Source organism: Ceratotherium simum, chromosome 29 (genome assembly GCF_057802395.1).
Source record: "Ceratotherium simum simum isolate JZ-2026a chromosome 29, ASM5780239v1, whole genome shotgun sequence".
NCBI classification, from domain to species: domain Eukaryota; kingdom Metazoa; phylum Chordata; class Mammalia; order Perissodactyla; family Rhinocerotidae; genus Ceratotherium; species Ceratotherium simum.
Genome location: NC_141928.1, coordinates 1644014 through 1660080, shown reverse-complemented (window position 1 = coordinate 1660080; position 16067 = coordinate 1644014). Strand labels below are relative to the sequence as shown.

Here is a 16067-nt window from a genome sequence, read left to right as displayed (position 1 = left end):
GGGGCCCCAGTGATGGAGACTGCTTGTTGGTGGTCAAAGACGCACCAGCTGGTTTCAGTTCTTCTTCTAATCTGTGTTGTACATGTTAATTTTAGTATAATATTTATAGTGTTCATTGTTAGAGAATACATTTGTTGAACTTGAAACCAACTTTTTTGGAGCAGTTTGGTTTCAAGTAAAAGTTGTATTATTTTTAGTGCTTATAAAAGCTGTGTTTTGTTTTTTTAAGATGCTTCTTGCTAATGTTGTAAGGAACTGTAAATAATATGAATATTTCTATAAAATTGCTATTCTGCAGCTAAAACAGTGTCACACCAAAAAAGCAGTCGGCCTCCTGTTCCTATCTCCAATGCCACCAAGCGCAGCTTCCTGGGCAGCCCCGCGGCAGTGAACGTGGCCGACCTGCAGCCCCCTGCTCCGCTGCCGGCCGAGGGCTGTCACAGGCACCACCTGCACCCCGAAGAGTCTGAGCATCTGTAAGTCTGTCTGCTCTCGGAGTTCAGTCACTGCCGGTTTCGCTTTTCTTGTTAATGTACAGTTTTGATTGGAGTATCTCTTCTTAAGAGGTAACAGAGAAAGTACTAAAGAGCAGTAGTGAGAAGTCATCCTGTCCCCCCCGCCCCCCGCCCCAGGCAAGGAGGATGACCATGACCACACGCCTGAGTCGTGCTGCTAACATTGGAAACTCATGTTTTACAGACCCCTCTAACCAGGGGTCAGTATGTCCCCTAGTTGCAGTTTTTGAGTATTTATTCCAAGTTTGAAGTTCTTGGTACTCTTTTGATTAATTTTTATAGTAATTAATTTTTCCCAAAGAGTCTGTGAATTTCTCACAGGTTGGGTGAATTCACGATGGTGTCTGTAGTTTCTTTTGTATTTGTTTTTGAACTTGAAGGTTGATAAACTTGTGAGTTTCTTTGTTGTTCTTTTTCCATTTAGGGGGAAAGGGCCTTCTGCTTTTAGCCCGTCACATCCTTTATTGCCACTGAGACAGAAACAGCACAAGACGATGCAGGGAGAGGGGTCCCCCGGTAAGGGTGCAGCTTCCTCTGTACCTTCCATTCCTCAGTTCTTCTTACTGTAGTTTATTAAAGTAACGATTCTCAGAATTAAATACTCTTATATGATGTAGTAATTTTAGTTAAGAAGACTATGGCAGAATAAATTTCAATTTGTATTGACGTACCCTAGAATTTGTAATCTTTATAGTGAAAATATAATTAAAATCTAATAAATTATATGAAGTATACAGAAAATTGCTCTATTGTACTTAAGCAAGAACTTATGTATTGACATCCACTTAAAGTTCTGATTATTTTATTTCATGATTTGGACTGATTACTGTTGAATTACACATTACTTAGTATTGAAACTATTGAAAATTGTATTGTTGTGATTATCTACTTTCCTTGAGCAGTTTTGGTGTACTGAATTATGATGCACTTCCTTGAGAAGTGACTACTAGGTTGAAAGAATTTCAAATGATATAAAATTGGTTACTTAACGCTGAACACACTGACCACTTCCTTTGAACTGCAGATCAGCGACACCGATCTAATTCTTTAACTCGAGTCGATGGTCAGCCACGCAGTGCAGCAGTAGCCTGGCCGGAAAAAAAAAACAGGTGAACTCTCTCTGTTTCAAATGAGTTTCTATTTGAAATGTGCATTAGCCTAATGTAGCAGTTCTTTAGATGCGGTCCAAGGACACCTGGGAATCAGATATGAGAATCCAGCCAGTATCAGAGAGATTTGCAAAATTGTGAAATAATGCCACTCTTTTTTTTGAGGAAGCTTGGCCCTGAGCTACCATCTGTTGCCAATCTTCCTTTTTATTTTTTTTTCCTTTTTCTCCCCAAAGCCCCAGTAAATAGTTGTATATCCTAGTTGTAGGTCCTTCTAGTTCTTCTATGTGGGACGCTGCCTCAGCATGGCCTGATGAGCGGTGAGTAGGTCTGCGCCCAGGATCAGAACTGGTGAACCCTGGGCCACTGAAGCGGAACTCGTGAGCTTAACTGCTATGCTGCCGGCCTGGCCCCACAGTGCCATTCTTAACACTGTAAACTTTTTTGTTTTAGAAAATATGGTCATTTTTCATGTAATGTGTTTCTTATTATAATTTTTAATCAATGTTTTAGAAATGTCTCAGCTTTAATTTCTAGTATGACCAATATTAAATATAATAAATAAAAACTCTTTGTGGTTCTCAGTAATTTTTAAGAGTAAAAGGAGTCCTGGGACCAAAATGTGTGAGAGTTGCTACACTAGAGTTGTCTCTGGTTTTCTTTTGCCCTGGGAAAGAGTCTGTTGACTCTCCTGGGTTTCAGACTCGTGTCCTCTTTTCATGACTTGTTATCTCACTGAGTGGCCTCTCGTGTAGACCGTGGCACATCCAACGAGCTTCTTTCCTCACGCTGCAGGCCTGTGTCTCAGCCAGCACCCTTTGCTCTTCATCATGCTGCGAGCTGCGATGTGGACCCCGGCTCTGGAGACAGCGTCAGCTTGGCCCGCTCCATCAGCAAGGATAGTTTGGCATCCAATATCATTAATGTGACCCCACAGAACCAGCCACACCCCACCGCCCTGAAGACCAATGGGAAAAGCCTCCTGAACAATGTCGATATTGAGGACGAGGATGAAGAGCTCGTGGCCATCATTAGCACGGATGTGGCTCCCCATGGCGGTGACCCGGGCCTGATGGCAAGTGCCAGATCTCCCCAGAGGCTGGCGGACACCTTAGAAAGTAAATCTGACAGTTTCTTCTTGGAGCCATTGATGCCGGCCGTGCTTAGGCCAGCCAAAGAGAAGCAGACGATTACCAAGGAGGATGAGTGCGGAGAAGGGCGGCCAAGGAGCTTCACGTCCAAGAGGTCCAGCGAGGGCCACCAGCCTCTGCTGCGGAAAAAGGCGTCCAGTGGTCACGTCAGTCGAGACTTGAATAGAACTTTCACCCCGATCTGTTCAGAACTTCCTGTGGGTTTGGACCCTGTGCCCACAGAGGTGGGGCCGCAGGTGGTGGGGGAAGCCCGCGATAGGCCTCTGGCCAGTGGCAGTTTCGATCCTTTCTCTCAGGGACAGTCTGCCGATGGCTTCTTCCTTCATGTAGCCAGAGCCGACGAAGACACGGAGGGCAGGTTCTATGTCAGCTGTGCAAGAAGCCCCAGCGCCCACGATCCAGAGCCGTGGACCGTCCTGAGGCAGGACTCCGACTCGGACGTCGCAGATCTAGAGGAAGCCGAGCACGATTTACTTGGCGAGGACCACGCGGTGGCGGTCACTAAGTATGTTGGTGAGGAAGAGTCGGCAAAACTGCAGGAGGACCTGAAAGTGAAAGAGCACGAGGACAAGGACGATGCCAGTGGCCGCTCCAGCCCGTGTCTCAGCACCGTCTCTCAGGTCAGCAGCGTCTCCATGGCGAGCGGGAGCGTGAAGATGACCAGCTTTGCGGAAAGGAAGCTCCAGAGGCTCAACAGCTGTGAAACCAAGTCCAGCACCAGCAGCTCCCAGAAGACCACGCCCGATGCCTCGGAGAGCTGCCCAGCCCCCCTGACGAGCTGGAAGCAACGGAGAGAGCAGAGCCCGAGCAGGCAGAGTAGGGATCACGCCAGCCTCCTGGCTTCTGAGCTGGTGCAGCTCCACATGCAGCTGGAGGAGAAACGGAGGGCCATCGAAGCGCAGAAGAAGAAGATGGAGGCTTTGTCCGCCCGGCAGCGACTGAAGCTGGGGAAGGCGGCCTTCCTGCACGTGGTCAAGAAGGGCAAGGCCGATGTTGTCCCCCAGCCGCTTAAACCAGAGAACTTCACTAGAGAATATTCTCAGCACAACGGAGAGGGCTTTGATGGTGGTCTTCCTAAAATGGAAGAATTTCTTGTTAAGGAAGAGGGGAGAGAAGATCTCCTCAGTGAGTCTCCAGATGTGGACAAGGAAAGCCTGGCTTTCATTCAGCAGCATAAACCGAAAGACCCTGTGGCTCTCCAGGACCTGGAGAAGCACAAGGCGCTCTCTGCTGCTCTCCTGGAAGATAGCACTGCTGAGGTGGGAGACGTGGGCGAGTGTGACCTTTCGATCGAGAAACTAAACGAGACCATCAGCACACTGCAGCAGGCGATTCTGAGGATTTCTCAGCAGCAAGAGCAGCTGCTTATGAAATCCCCCACAGCACCAGCTCCAGGTTCTAAAAACAACTCCCAGGACCAGAGAGTCAAGGCAGCCATCCACTTCGTCGAGCCGCTCTCTCCAACTGGAGTGACGGGTCACCGCAAACCCCCTCGTCTTGGTCAGGGTCGGAATTCCCGTTCAGGAAGACCAGCCGAGCTGAAGGTCCCAAAAGACAGACAGCAGGGTTCCTCCCGAAGCAAGACCCCGACGCCCAGTATAGAGACCCTCCCCCACTTACGGTCCTTCTCCCCTCGGACACCCTCCGATCTTGGCTGGGACAGCGGTGCTGACCCTGGGAGTGACTCTCATGAGAAGTGCTTCTTTGACAGTTACAGGCTCCATGATGAAAGCAACCAACGGACATTTGTCTTGTCCTCCTCCAAAGATGCAAACGTTATATCGGAACAAATGAGCTTCAAAGAAGCTCTGGATGACAGTGAGAAGGAGGCGGGGCTCAGTGCCCCGGCTATCTCCGGGAAGGAGAACGTGCCTGTGGATGAGCCCCCGAGGAGCAAGGCCAGCCTCATCGAGGTGGACCTCTCAGACCTGAAGGCCCCCAACGAGGGCGGAGAGACGGAAGGCCACGAGACCTCCGTGGACCTCAACACTGAAGGCGACCAGAAGCCAGGAGTTGGCTTCTTCTTCAAGGTAAACTACTGGTAGCATTTGTGTCACGGGGTTGTCGGGTTGTCACTTTACCTTAGTTGAGAGGGTGTTATAAAGAACTTAAGTGCAGAGCAGGGGCTGGCAAACCTTTTCTATAAAGGGCCAGAGGGTGGACGTATGTGGCTCCGCGGGCCATGCTAGTCTCTGTTGCAAGGACTCAACTCCACCCAGAGCAGCCACAGGCCACACCTGCTCAATTGAGCCTGGCTGTGTGCCAGCCGAACTTGACTTATGGCCCTGCAGCATGAATTTCATATAATTTTCGTGTGTCACGAAATATGTTTCTTTTGATGGTTTTCCAACCATTTATTTTAAAACGTTAAAAAATGTTCTTAACTTACAGGTTCCACGAAAAGAGGTGGTGGGTCAGATTTGGCCTTTGGGCCAAAGTTTACTGAGCCTGTTACAGAGTCTAGACAGATGTAGCAACCTTAGGAAACATTTTTGTTTCTATCTGTGCCTTTGTTGTGATTTTTTTCTTAGGGAGAAGAGAAAAATGAGTCATGAGAACTTCTTTTCTGTTTTAATAGTGTCTGCTTTCCTCCTGGCACTTATGAAGGTGGCTGACGTACTACAGAGTTGTCAGATTTATCTTGTCAAGACATGCGTGCTTTGTTTGGCGTTTGTGCTTTCATGATGTAAACAACTGAATGCTTAATTTGGGTATTACCTCGTATTGTGGAAATATATGTAGTTTTCAAGGCAAACTGAATTCAGTAGGAGACATTTGGAAAGTTGACAGACTGTATGAATGCTTTTTGAATGACATGAGTTTTTTCTTTCTATATTTTAGCATCTATAAAGATATGCTTATTCATCAGGCAAAAAAAGAATATGAAAGTCTTTGGACTGTGCATTAAAATTTTCTAAGCGTAAGGTCAAGTCTCCTGTTGGGACAAAACAAGTGTGTGTGGGTTATTTGAGTGTTGTGCCCTGTAACGTGGGTGACGTCTGCCTTGTAGGATGAGCAGAAGGCAGAAGACGAGCTTGCCAAGAAGCGGGCAGCCTTCCTCCTGAAGCAGCAGCGCAAGGCTGAGGAGGCTCGTATGCGGAAGCAGCAGCTAGAAGCAGAAGTTGAGCTCAAGAGAGATGAGGCCAGGTGACCTGGCTCCGGCCATGGCCCCCGCCTGCTGTGTTGTGGGGGCAGATGGCCGCTGCCGTGTTGGCCAGGCCAGTGCTGATGGGTGGGGCTGGTAGCGCCTGTGCCTCAGGCTGAAGTTGTGTTACGTCATCTTGTGCGCTGTCACCTGGGCCAAGCTCTGGCTTAGGCACTTCCTTGTCTCCCTTAATCTCCACAGCTTCCCCGGGAGCTGTATACATTTATCCCCATCGTCATGTGACACAGGAAGTGTGCTGGCTGTGGTCACACAGCTCTGTGGCGAGGCTGGGTTTAACGTGGGGAGGTGGGTGCCACGGCGCTCACTGCCACATGAGTGGGGCACCCCTCGGTCCCCGCTCGCTCGTGCAGGAGGCGGTGCCTGGCCCCCTCTCCAGATGAGTCCCTCTAACCAGGACTGTCTTGACCGTATTTTTCTCTCAGGCGTAAAGCTGAAGAAGATCGGATTCGGAAGGAGGAGGAGAAGGCACGGCGAGAACTCATCAAACAGGAATACCTGCGCAGGAAGCAACAACAGATTTTAGAAGAACAAGGACTGGGAAAACCTAAATCTAAGCCAAAAAAGCCGCGGCCAAAGTCAGTCCATCGGGAGGAGTCGTGTAGCGATTCAGGAACCAAGTGCTCCTCAACTCGTAAGCAGGCTCGGTTTTGCAGGCGTGGCCCTGGTCCTCTTTTACTCATGAGATGCTGCCCCCAGTGGACAGAGCGCTCTTGCGTTCTTGATCTCATTTTAATTTTCTCAACAGCTGTGAGGTGGTGGGGTGGAGAGGATTACCCTGTTTTACAGATGGGAAAGTTGAGGCCAAGTGCTCATGCTCAGATGTGTGGGTGTGCAGGGTGGTTTCCCTGCAGTGGGGTGCACGCGTGCCACCCCCCGACAGGGGAGATGGAGCTGCAGGGCGCTGTATGCCACAGGATGCGTCTGGTCCCTGGTTCTTTCTGCCGCACCACGGGTCAGGGCGAAGCTGCATGAATGGTAGAGGGACAGATACATGTCTTGTGAAAGCTTCTCTTGTCTCTGGCAGCTGATAACCTGAGCCGGGCCCAGTCGGGCTCCAGCCTGTCCTTGGCCTCTGCAGCTACAACAGAGCCCGAGAGCGTCCACTCAGGGGTTGCGCCTTCCCAGCGGTAAGGAGGCTGGGGGAGCGCGGTCGGGGGGAGAATGGAATTTTCAGACTTAAAAAAACTGTACAGGAGATGGTTTTGTAACTGTAACTTTGATATAATTTCACAGGAACTCCTAAATGCCCTTCACCTAGGGTGGCCAGTTGGTTACACTTGGCGACATTTGCTTTGTCTCCCTCCCCAGCCCATGCGTCATGTGCTTGTTCAGTCAGTTAACAGCAGGTGGGAGACGTCAGCATGCGTTTCCTATGAACAGGGACGTCTTCTCATACTCACAGTTCTCCAGCCAGCACCTTTACTGGGCCCACAGTCGGCGCTCTGTTGACCCAGTTGTCCTGTGGTGCCCTTGAGAGCCGCGTTCCACAGCTGGGGATCCATTCAGTGTCTTGCACTGAGTTATTCTCTTTAGTCTGGAACAGTCCTCAGACCTCCTTTGTCCTTCTTGACCTTGACACTTGGATAAGTTCAGGCCAGTTATTTGGTTGACTATCCCTAGATGTAGGTTTCGCCATGGTCAGGCTTAGGCTGTGCCTTTTTGTTGTTGTTGTTTTTTAATTAAACTTCACTTTTTATTTTTCTTCTGTTTTGTTCTGTTTTTCTGGGAAAGATTTGCCCTGAGCTAACATCTGTTGCCAATCTTCCTCTCTTTTCTTTTTTTTCCCCGCTCCCCAAAGCCCCAGTACCTAGTTGTATATTTTAGTTGGGAGTCCTTCTGGTTCTTCTATGTGAGCCGCTGCCGCGGCATGGCTACTGACAGACGAGTGGTGTGGTTCTGCGACTGCGAGCTGAACCCAGGCCGCTGAAGCGAGCACACCTAACTTTAACCACTAGGCTGGCCCTAGGCTGTTTGTTTTTGGTGTGTACGCCCCAGAGGGGAGGGCACGGGAGGGTGTGTCTTTCTCAGTGCAGCCTGTCAGGCGTGTCACGTTTACTTGGGTTAAGTAAGTACCTGACTGTTTTTCTGCTGGCACTGAATAATTTCCCTTTATGATTAAAAAGTAATTTTGGCAGAGATGCTGGGAACCTCGTCGATACCACTGACCTTCTGCTCACGGGCCTTAGTAACCTCTGCGGATCTCGCGTCGCCGCCCCCTTGTGTGTTGTTGGCCTCCCCCGGTAGGCAGATCCCCCGCCTGCCCTTTATTTTGTGTGTGCATCCTGTGGCCGCAGCCCCGTTGTCCTGCCTCTTCACGTGTCCCCTGCCTTCTGGTTGCCTGGGCTCTGTGTTGGCCACCTGTCAGGGACTGGATTCTGGTTGGATTTTTGTTCTGATGGTCAGTTACCTGGGCTGGATTCAAACTCCAACCACACCTGCCTCCCTTACGTGAGCAGCTGTGTCCAGCCTCGCTGCCACTGGAGTCTGCTTCGCTCTGTGGAGACTGCTGTGCAGGGCTGCAGCTCAGGCCCGCCAGGGATCGGAGAGTCGCTGAGACCAGAGTTTTGGATCAGCCCTCTCTGTCCCCGCTTCCGTCCCTGGGTCTTGTCCCTTGTTTGGCAGCAACGCAGATTCAGACTTCATCCTCCAGCCTCCCAGACCATCAGGGCCTGAGCACCGTTGTCCTGCTGGGTCGGGGCAGAGCCCTTGGACAAAGGCTGTGTGAAGGTGAACCTTCTCTGATGGAAGTCAGCTCCCCTCGTCTGTCTGCTTTCGTCACTCTGTAGTGCCTGAAATGCTGGGTTTTGTGTTTTGCCCGAGTTTAAAATTGTGTTGCGCGGGGAGCAGACCGTTGCCAGAAGTCTGTACCACTGCGATGTTCCTTCTTGCACCAGTGGTAGGTTGGCCTGTTTCAGGGTGGGATTCCACAAGCCAGCGGCCAGTGTGGGTGAAAGAAGTGTGCCCGCGACCATCCCTTCACGCCCTTTGTCCTTTTCCTTAGCAGAGTCGAGTCACTGGAAGCCCTGCCCATATTAAGCCGCAATCCCAGCAGGAGCACAGACAGAGACTGGGAGACGGCATCTGCAGCGTCCTCCCTCGCCTCGGTGGCCGAGTACACAGGTGACGGCCTCGCTTTCCACAGAGGTCACGGGCGCACAGCCACGTCTATGTGGGGAGGTCACGGGCGCGCGTCCACGTCTGCATGGGGATGTCACGGGCGCACTGCCACGTCTGCGTGGGGAGGTCACGGGCACGCGTCCATGTCTGCGTGGGGAGGTCACGGGCACGCGTCCACGTCTGCATGGGGGAAGTCACGGGCGCGCGTCCACATCTGCGTGGGGAGGTCACGGGCGCGCGTCCACGTCTGTGTGGGGAGGTCACAGTGGGTGCGTCCGTGTCTGCGTGAGGTGGGCAGTGCTTGGCTCTCCAGCTGCCTCAGTGGCAGGTGACATGCCTTTGTGTCTGTGCAGCCTCGTGACCAAGTACTGTGTCCTGGGCACTTTGGAACCTTAAACTTTTAAAAATTATTATTTCTTGGTTTTACTTTTTTTATAAAAGAAACTGAAATTAGAGAGAGGATAAATTATTAATCATTTTAATCTTTTCCTTGGTTTATTTAAAATTTGTAACTCAGAATTCTTTTAAATAGGTTTGAAGTGGCTGTTACTTTCCATTTTCAGAAAATCATAAACATCCCTAATTCAGCCTGCCTGTTGTTTGGTTTTGAGAAATTGTTGGCTTCTTTTGTGTGTGTGACGTGCCTTAAAATATTAATTGTATAAATCTTGGCCTGGTTTTCACAGGTCCCAAACTCTTCAAGGAGCCCAGTAGCAAATCCAACAAACCGATCATTCATAATGCTGTGTCCCATTGCTGTCTGGCAGGAAAAGTGAACGAACCTCATAAGAATTCAATATTAGAGGCAAGTATCAAATTCTACCACTAAGTTTTTATGTGGAATAGAAGGTGTTTATAAATTAAGCATTCTTTCTGAAAGAAAACATTCTAATCGTTTACTGTGAGGCTTACTGCTTTGTATCAGGTCTAACTGCGTGTAGGAAAGCATGTGATCATAACTGAGTAGGACTGCCCAGCGCTCCTGTGGGCCTAGGAGTCGGGGTGAGGAAGAGCAGGATTCAGACAAGCGGAGCTGGCAGGGGTGTTGCAGTGGGACAGAGCTGGGATTCTAGGGCAGGGCCTCCAGTGGGAGCCTTGTCCGTCCAGCAGGGGTGACGGGAGGGGACGGGGGCTGAGGGTCGTGACGAGGGGTAGGGAATGGAAAATGGGTTAATTTTTTTCTTGAAGTGGAAAAGACTAGGAGACTTGGTTTGGCAGCTGAGGGCAGTGTAGTTTCAGGTAGTGGAGACGGGAGACAGAGAGGACTAGGAGCTACTGTGCTCATAAGATAGCCAAGGTGCTGTCAGGGCTGGAGACGGAGAAGGAACTAGCAGGAGTTGGTGAGGGGCTGGTTCTGAGGGTGAAAGAGAGGGAGGCGTTGGGAGTGACCCCGGCTGTGAGCCTGGCTCCCTGGAGGAGTGGAAGTTTAGGGGTGAACCGCTAGTCGTCTTGCTCTATTGTGTTGACTGTTCCCTCCCCGAGGGCGGTGCTGTTGAAGGGCGCTGTAAGAACACTGTCAGGCCCTGGTCGTTGGAAGGAGGAGGTGGAAAGATCCAGTAGGCAGTTGGAAATAGAGGGTCAGGGTTAGGACCTGCATGCCCTTCACCCGCCTGAAGCTCAGTCTCGGGTGAACGATGCCTTCTCCACCTTGCAGGAGGAGGGGGACTCCTCTTCATTTAGTGTCACCGTGAGGGTCTCGGCCCTTGGGGGTAGGTCAGGGAGCAAACCCAAAGGCTGGGCCGTGGGGCTGACGTTCTGGGCATTGCAGCTCTGCAGGCCACAGTCTCGCTCGGCTCTGACCTCGTGGTGTGAAACAGCCACAGACAGTGCGTGGGCCAACGGACGAGGCTCAGTCCCTGTAAACTGTGTTTACAAAGCAAGTGGTGGCTGTGTTTGGCTTGCAGCTGTAGGTTAGAAAGTGATGAATGGGCCGGCCCCGTGGCTTAGCGGTTAAGTGCGCGCGCTCCGCTACTGGCGGCCCAGGTTCGGATCCTGGGTGCGCACCGATGCACCGCTTCTCCAGCCATGCTGAGGCCGCGTCCCACATACAGCAACTAGAAGGATGTGCAGCTATGACATACAACTATCTACTGGGGCTTTGGCGGGGGTGGGGGGGGAAGGAGGAGGATTGGCAATAGATGTTAGCTCAGAGCCGGTCTTCTTCAGCAAAAAGAGGAGGATTAGCATGGATGTTAGCTCAGGGCTGATCTTCCTCACAAAAAAAAAAAGAAAGTGATGAGGAATCTGGAAAAGAGTGAAAGGAGGGCAGGACGAGGGCCCAAAGGATGGCTGCAGTGGTCAGTAGGCTGGTCAGGTAGGTCTTACTAGAAAACGTCCTGGCGGAGGGGAGATTCAGGGAGAGAGCTCCAGGCAGGCGGGAGTTCACTGTGCAGAGGCACGAAGAGGGGAGGGAGCCGTGAGCTGGAGCTCCTGGGAGCCAGTGGGTTGGGGGGACGGGGCCGCTGAGGGGAGGTCAGAGGGCACAGGCAGCTGCATAGGGCAGGACTGCAGGAGCTTGCTTTGAGTAAAATGCAGGTGTGGGCAGAGGAGGGCTATGAACCGACCCGCCTTCTGAATAGCTACATTGGCTGCCGGGCCGAGGATAGATGTGAAGAGAGCGAGGGTGTAAGTGGGAGGCGAGTAACGACAGGCAGAGGTGAGGGCGGTGACTGGGACCAGGCTGCCAGAGTGGGAAGGGCAGGAAGGGCTGGTGTGTGGATGCGTGACTTCTTGCGTCTAATTCTGTCCACGCTTAAACGTGATTTTTATGTAGTCGAGATCAGTGTTATATATCCACTTTGAATTCTGCTTTTTCTGCTTAATCTTTTAAAGTATGTATTTGTTTACTAATTTATTTAAAATAATAAAATCATTATGCTGATAAGGACAAAATATATTTATGAAGAACTATTTTCTAAAGCAAAAATAGTAAGAAGGGTGGCATTGTATATTTTTACAGATCTTTTTAATTCTTGGCTTTGTAGAAGACAGCTGAGTCCTTATGCACTTTTACACGCAGTCTGTTACAAGACCACACATCACGTACCCTTGGAAAACTCCACTGTACACTGAGAGAGGAGAGGGAGAAGGCAGATCCCATCTCAGAGTTATTCTGAAAAGAGGGTGGACCTTGGAGACCCTGAGAGGGTGTTAGGAGCCGCTGGACCATGCTTGAGAGCACCTGGGCTAGAAAGTGAAACTAGATTTTTTAGGCACGAGGAGGACCTATTTTAGAAAATGATTAATACAAAACCATTTTACAGAACGCGATACAGCAGACACTGCCACAAGGACCCTGGTCGTGTTTGCCTCAGGCTCTTTGTGGCAGCGTTACTGAAATACCATCCGCCGACGGTGGAACCTGCCCTGCAGAGGGTATAATTGAGTGGTGTTAGTCTGTTCACAGAGTAGTTCAGCCACCACAGCTATCTAATTCCAACACGTTTCATCACCCCAAAAAGAAACCTTGTACCGATTAGCCACTCCCTAGACTCCTTCCCTCCAGCTCCTGGCTGCCGTAAATCTGCTGTCTGTCTCTATGGATTTGCCTCTACTGGACGTTTCACATGAAGGGAATCATGCACTCTGCGGCCTTTTGCGTCTGGCTTCTTTCATTCAGCATCATGATTTGCAGTCTTATCACGTTGTAGCAGGTGTCAGTGCCTCATTCGTTTTTGTGGCTTAATATAGAAAGAATCTTCCATTCTGTGGATGGACCACGTTTTATTTATCCATTTGTCAGCTGATGGACATTTGGGTTGTTTCTACTTTTTGGCTATTATAAATAACGTTATAAACGTTCTCGTACAAGTTTCTGTGTGGATGCGTGTTTTACTTTCTCTTTAGTATACACCTAAAGGAGAATTACTGAGCCACGTGGTAAGTCTGTTTTTAGCGTTTTGAGTAACTGTCTGACCGACTTCCACGGTGGCTGCAGTGTCTTCCATTCCGACCAGCAGCATGTGAGGGCTCCATCTCTTCACACCCTCAGCCACAGTTGTTGTTGTCTGTCTGAGTGTAGCCATCCTAGTGGGTATGACTACGGTGTGGTATCTCATTGTGGTTTTGATTCGCATTTCTCTGTTGGCTAATGATGTTGAGCATCTTTTCATGTGATTTTTCACTGAATTTTAAAAGCATTTTTTTCTTGTGTACCTAGACTTCTTATTTATTTATTTGTGTGAGGAAGATCAGCCCTGAGCTAACATCCATGCTAATCCTCCTCTTTTTGCTGAGGAAGACCGGCTCTGAGCTAACATCTATTGCCAATCCTCCTCCTCTGTTTTTTTTTCCCCCAAAGCCCCAGTACATTGTTGTATGTCATAGTTGCACAACCTTCTAGTTGCTGTATGTGGGACGCGGCCTCAGCATGGCCAGAGAAGCGGTGCATCGGTGCGCGCCTGGGATCTGAACCCGGGCCACCAGTAGTGGAGTGCGTGCACTTAACTGCTAAGCCACCGGGCCGACCCCGCATACCTAGACTTCTTGAGTAAATCTCAGTGGCATATGACTCTCCACTGGATGGATGACCCGTAATTTTAGAGCAAGAGACTGTAGTTGCTGTATCAGGAAGCTTTCAGGAGTGGGTAGTTACCAGCCACTGCCTCTTGGTCGTGGGACGCTGTAGACCCTGTGACTGTCGGAGCCGCTCTCAAGTCCTCCTCTTCTCTTTTCCTTTACTCCCTCGATACAGGAGCTGGAGAAGTGTGACGCCAATCACTACATCATACTGTTTCGTGACGCTGGCTGCCAGTTCAGGGCACTTTACTGCTACTATCCCGACACTGAAGAAATCTACAAATTAACTGGCACGGGGCCAAAGAGCATTACCAAGAAAATGATCGACAAACTGTACAAATACAGCTCAGACCGGAAACAGTTTAACCTGATCCCAGCCAAAACCATGTCTGTCAGTGTGGACGCTCTCACTATCCACAACCACCTGTGGCAACCCAAGCGGCCTGCAGCGCCAAAGAAGACCCAGACTCGGAAATGACGCGGGTGCAGGCCGAGAGTCTGAAGGATGTGCCGAAGGGATCGGTATTTATTATTTTCATCCGTTTGGGTACGAAGTGTGCAAAATCACGGACCTTTTTCAAAGAGGCTTCTAAACAACAAAAGAAAATTCTCCCTCAGCTCCCAGCACACAGAGAATGCCAGGTGGAGTGAGAAAGGAGGAAGAAACGCCATTTTCAGTGGCTCCGGCTGCTGTGGTCCCTGGTAGCCACGGAGGCCTCAGACGGCGGATGTGCGTGGAGGCGGTGGATTCCTTTTACTTGAAGTTCTCCTTCAGTGTAAATTAAGTGATTTCTTCTGCTCTCGCGCCTCTCACCTCGCCCCCTTTTGCACATGACCTGATGCCCTCGTGTTGGCCAGCTGTAATCTCTGAGATTACAGGACTGAGACTCGGGTCTCAGGTCACGGTGTTCGAATGTCTTTAGGAAAGGAACTCGTGTTGGGGAAATCTTTTTCATTTGAGAAATTGTATGATATTTATTGATTGTGTCTACTGCCAACGTTTATATCCAATTCTAAGATTTCTGAAAAAACTCTTGTTCCTTGCTGCTCAGAAAAAGTTTACTGAAACTACCAGTTCACTAAAAGCACTGAAATCTGCAAAGTCTGTCTTCTGCTAAAATAAGGTTTACAGATACGATACAGAGCTGACCTTGCTGCCCCGCAATCATGAGGATGGAGGATGGTACTATTAGCTGGCGTTTGCCTAACTGAAAACGGCAAGTTGAGCAGATGACAGCCCTCGTTGGTTACGTTTTGGGTAGTACTCTAATAATTTGTTCACTTTAATAAAGACAGATTTTGGTAAAGTAGCATATTTTTCACTCTGAGCATGTTTCTCGTAAAAGGTGATGCACTTGAGCTGACAGTTCTTACAGTGTTTTCGTTGTGTCATGGCCTGCCCCTCTTGATTCCTGCTTCCGGAAGAGCAGCACGCCCTCGGAGGAGAGTGCGGTCCTCCTTTAGATTGGTAGTTTTGTTTTGTTGCCTTTTTACAAACAAAGTGGTCGTTTGCAGTTACTTCAGAGCTCGAGTGAGTGCAGTGGCTTTGGTTCTCTCCATGTGTCCTGACCGGCGGTAAGGCTGCTCCAGACCAGACATTCCCTGCGAGTCGGGTGCATCCAGTCCGGCCTGGGCCTGTACCCAGCTCCCCTTCCTGGCCCTCCCGGGGCTGCAGCTCTGCTGATACCTTGTGACTGACCAGCTGCTCTGAGTCTGGATTTGACCCAACTGCCGAGGATTCTGGAGTCACTTATGTTAGTTTTGCACATATTTTCTTGGGAGTGTTACTTGAATCTATCTCAAACTGCAGAAAAAATAAAGATCAATAGAGAGAAAAAGTTAAATGAGTGTAACTGTTCCATGATTTTAGATAGATAAAAAAGGTAACGAGGAAACAGGTACAAAACACAGGAGGGAATTGTAGGTCTTGCTTCCATCTCCTCCGTCTTCTGCAGTTTTGTATATATCGTGTGGGAGGCAGCTCTGTTGGTACACGCGGTGGAGGCTGCGTGCCCTCGAGTGCTGAGTGTTACAGGTCCTACGTGAACTCCTGTTACCTTGCTTTTCACACGTGTGCTTTATTTCTCACTGTACGTTTGATATTCTATTTATTTTAAGGAAGCAGTAAATATAATAAAGTCATTAAGTAATTTGCTTTTGTGGATCACACGTGTGTGAGGTGGTCATGGCTCATTTTGTCGGTCAGCTCCCAGCTCCTTGCTTCAGAGGAGTTTCAGGTTGTTGTCAGTTAACATTCCTTTCCTAGAAAATCACGTGGTTCTACCTTCTAGAGAAGTGAGGCTTTCTGACCGCTTCCTTTGTGAAGTCCAAGTGTGTGACAGCTTCTCTGTCATTTTGTAACATAGTCCTGTTGAGGTAAGTGGAATTTGATTATTTTTAATGAAGGTTTAGAGGTACTTCTGGCATAGAGCTGGAAAATTAACATTCCTGCCAAACTTCTGGGTAATTCTGGATTTTCTTGATGTAATTA

At 49.5% G+C, this 16067-nt stretch overlaps 1 protein-coding gene across 6 annotated transcripts in view; it reads left to right on the top strand.

The window, feature by feature from the left end:
* The window catches only part of CAMSAP1 (calmodulin regulated spectrin associated protein 1), a 66770-nt gene extending 51025 nt beyond the window's left edge, over positions 1-15745 (top strand). For 4 of the 6 annotated variants that reach the window (XM_087418769.1, XM_087418774.1, XM_087418771.1 and 1 more), the window contains 10 exons: positions 299-476; positions 940-1031; positions 1540-1624; positions 2420-4805; positions 5786-5922; positions 6364-6572; positions 6966-7068; positions 8943-9061; positions 9745-9863; positions 13752-15745. In XM_087418769.1, the coding sequence (XP_087274895.1) occupies positions 299-476; positions 940-1031; positions 1540-1624; positions 2420-4805; positions 5786-5922; positions 6364-6572; positions 6966-7068; positions 8943-9061; positions 9745-9863; positions 13752-14054 (3731 nt within the window). In that variant the 3' untranslated portion in view covers positions 14055-15745. Of the gene's footprint in view, positions 1-298; positions 477-939; positions 1032-1539; positions 1625-2419; positions 4806-5785; positions 5923-6363; positions 6573-6965; positions 7069-8942; positions 9062-9744; positions 9864-13751 lie in introns of those variants that run through there. The other 2 variants (XM_087418770.1, XR_015548902.1) reach the window with 2 other exon arrangements.
* Positions 15746-16067: the final 322 nt, after the last annotated feature.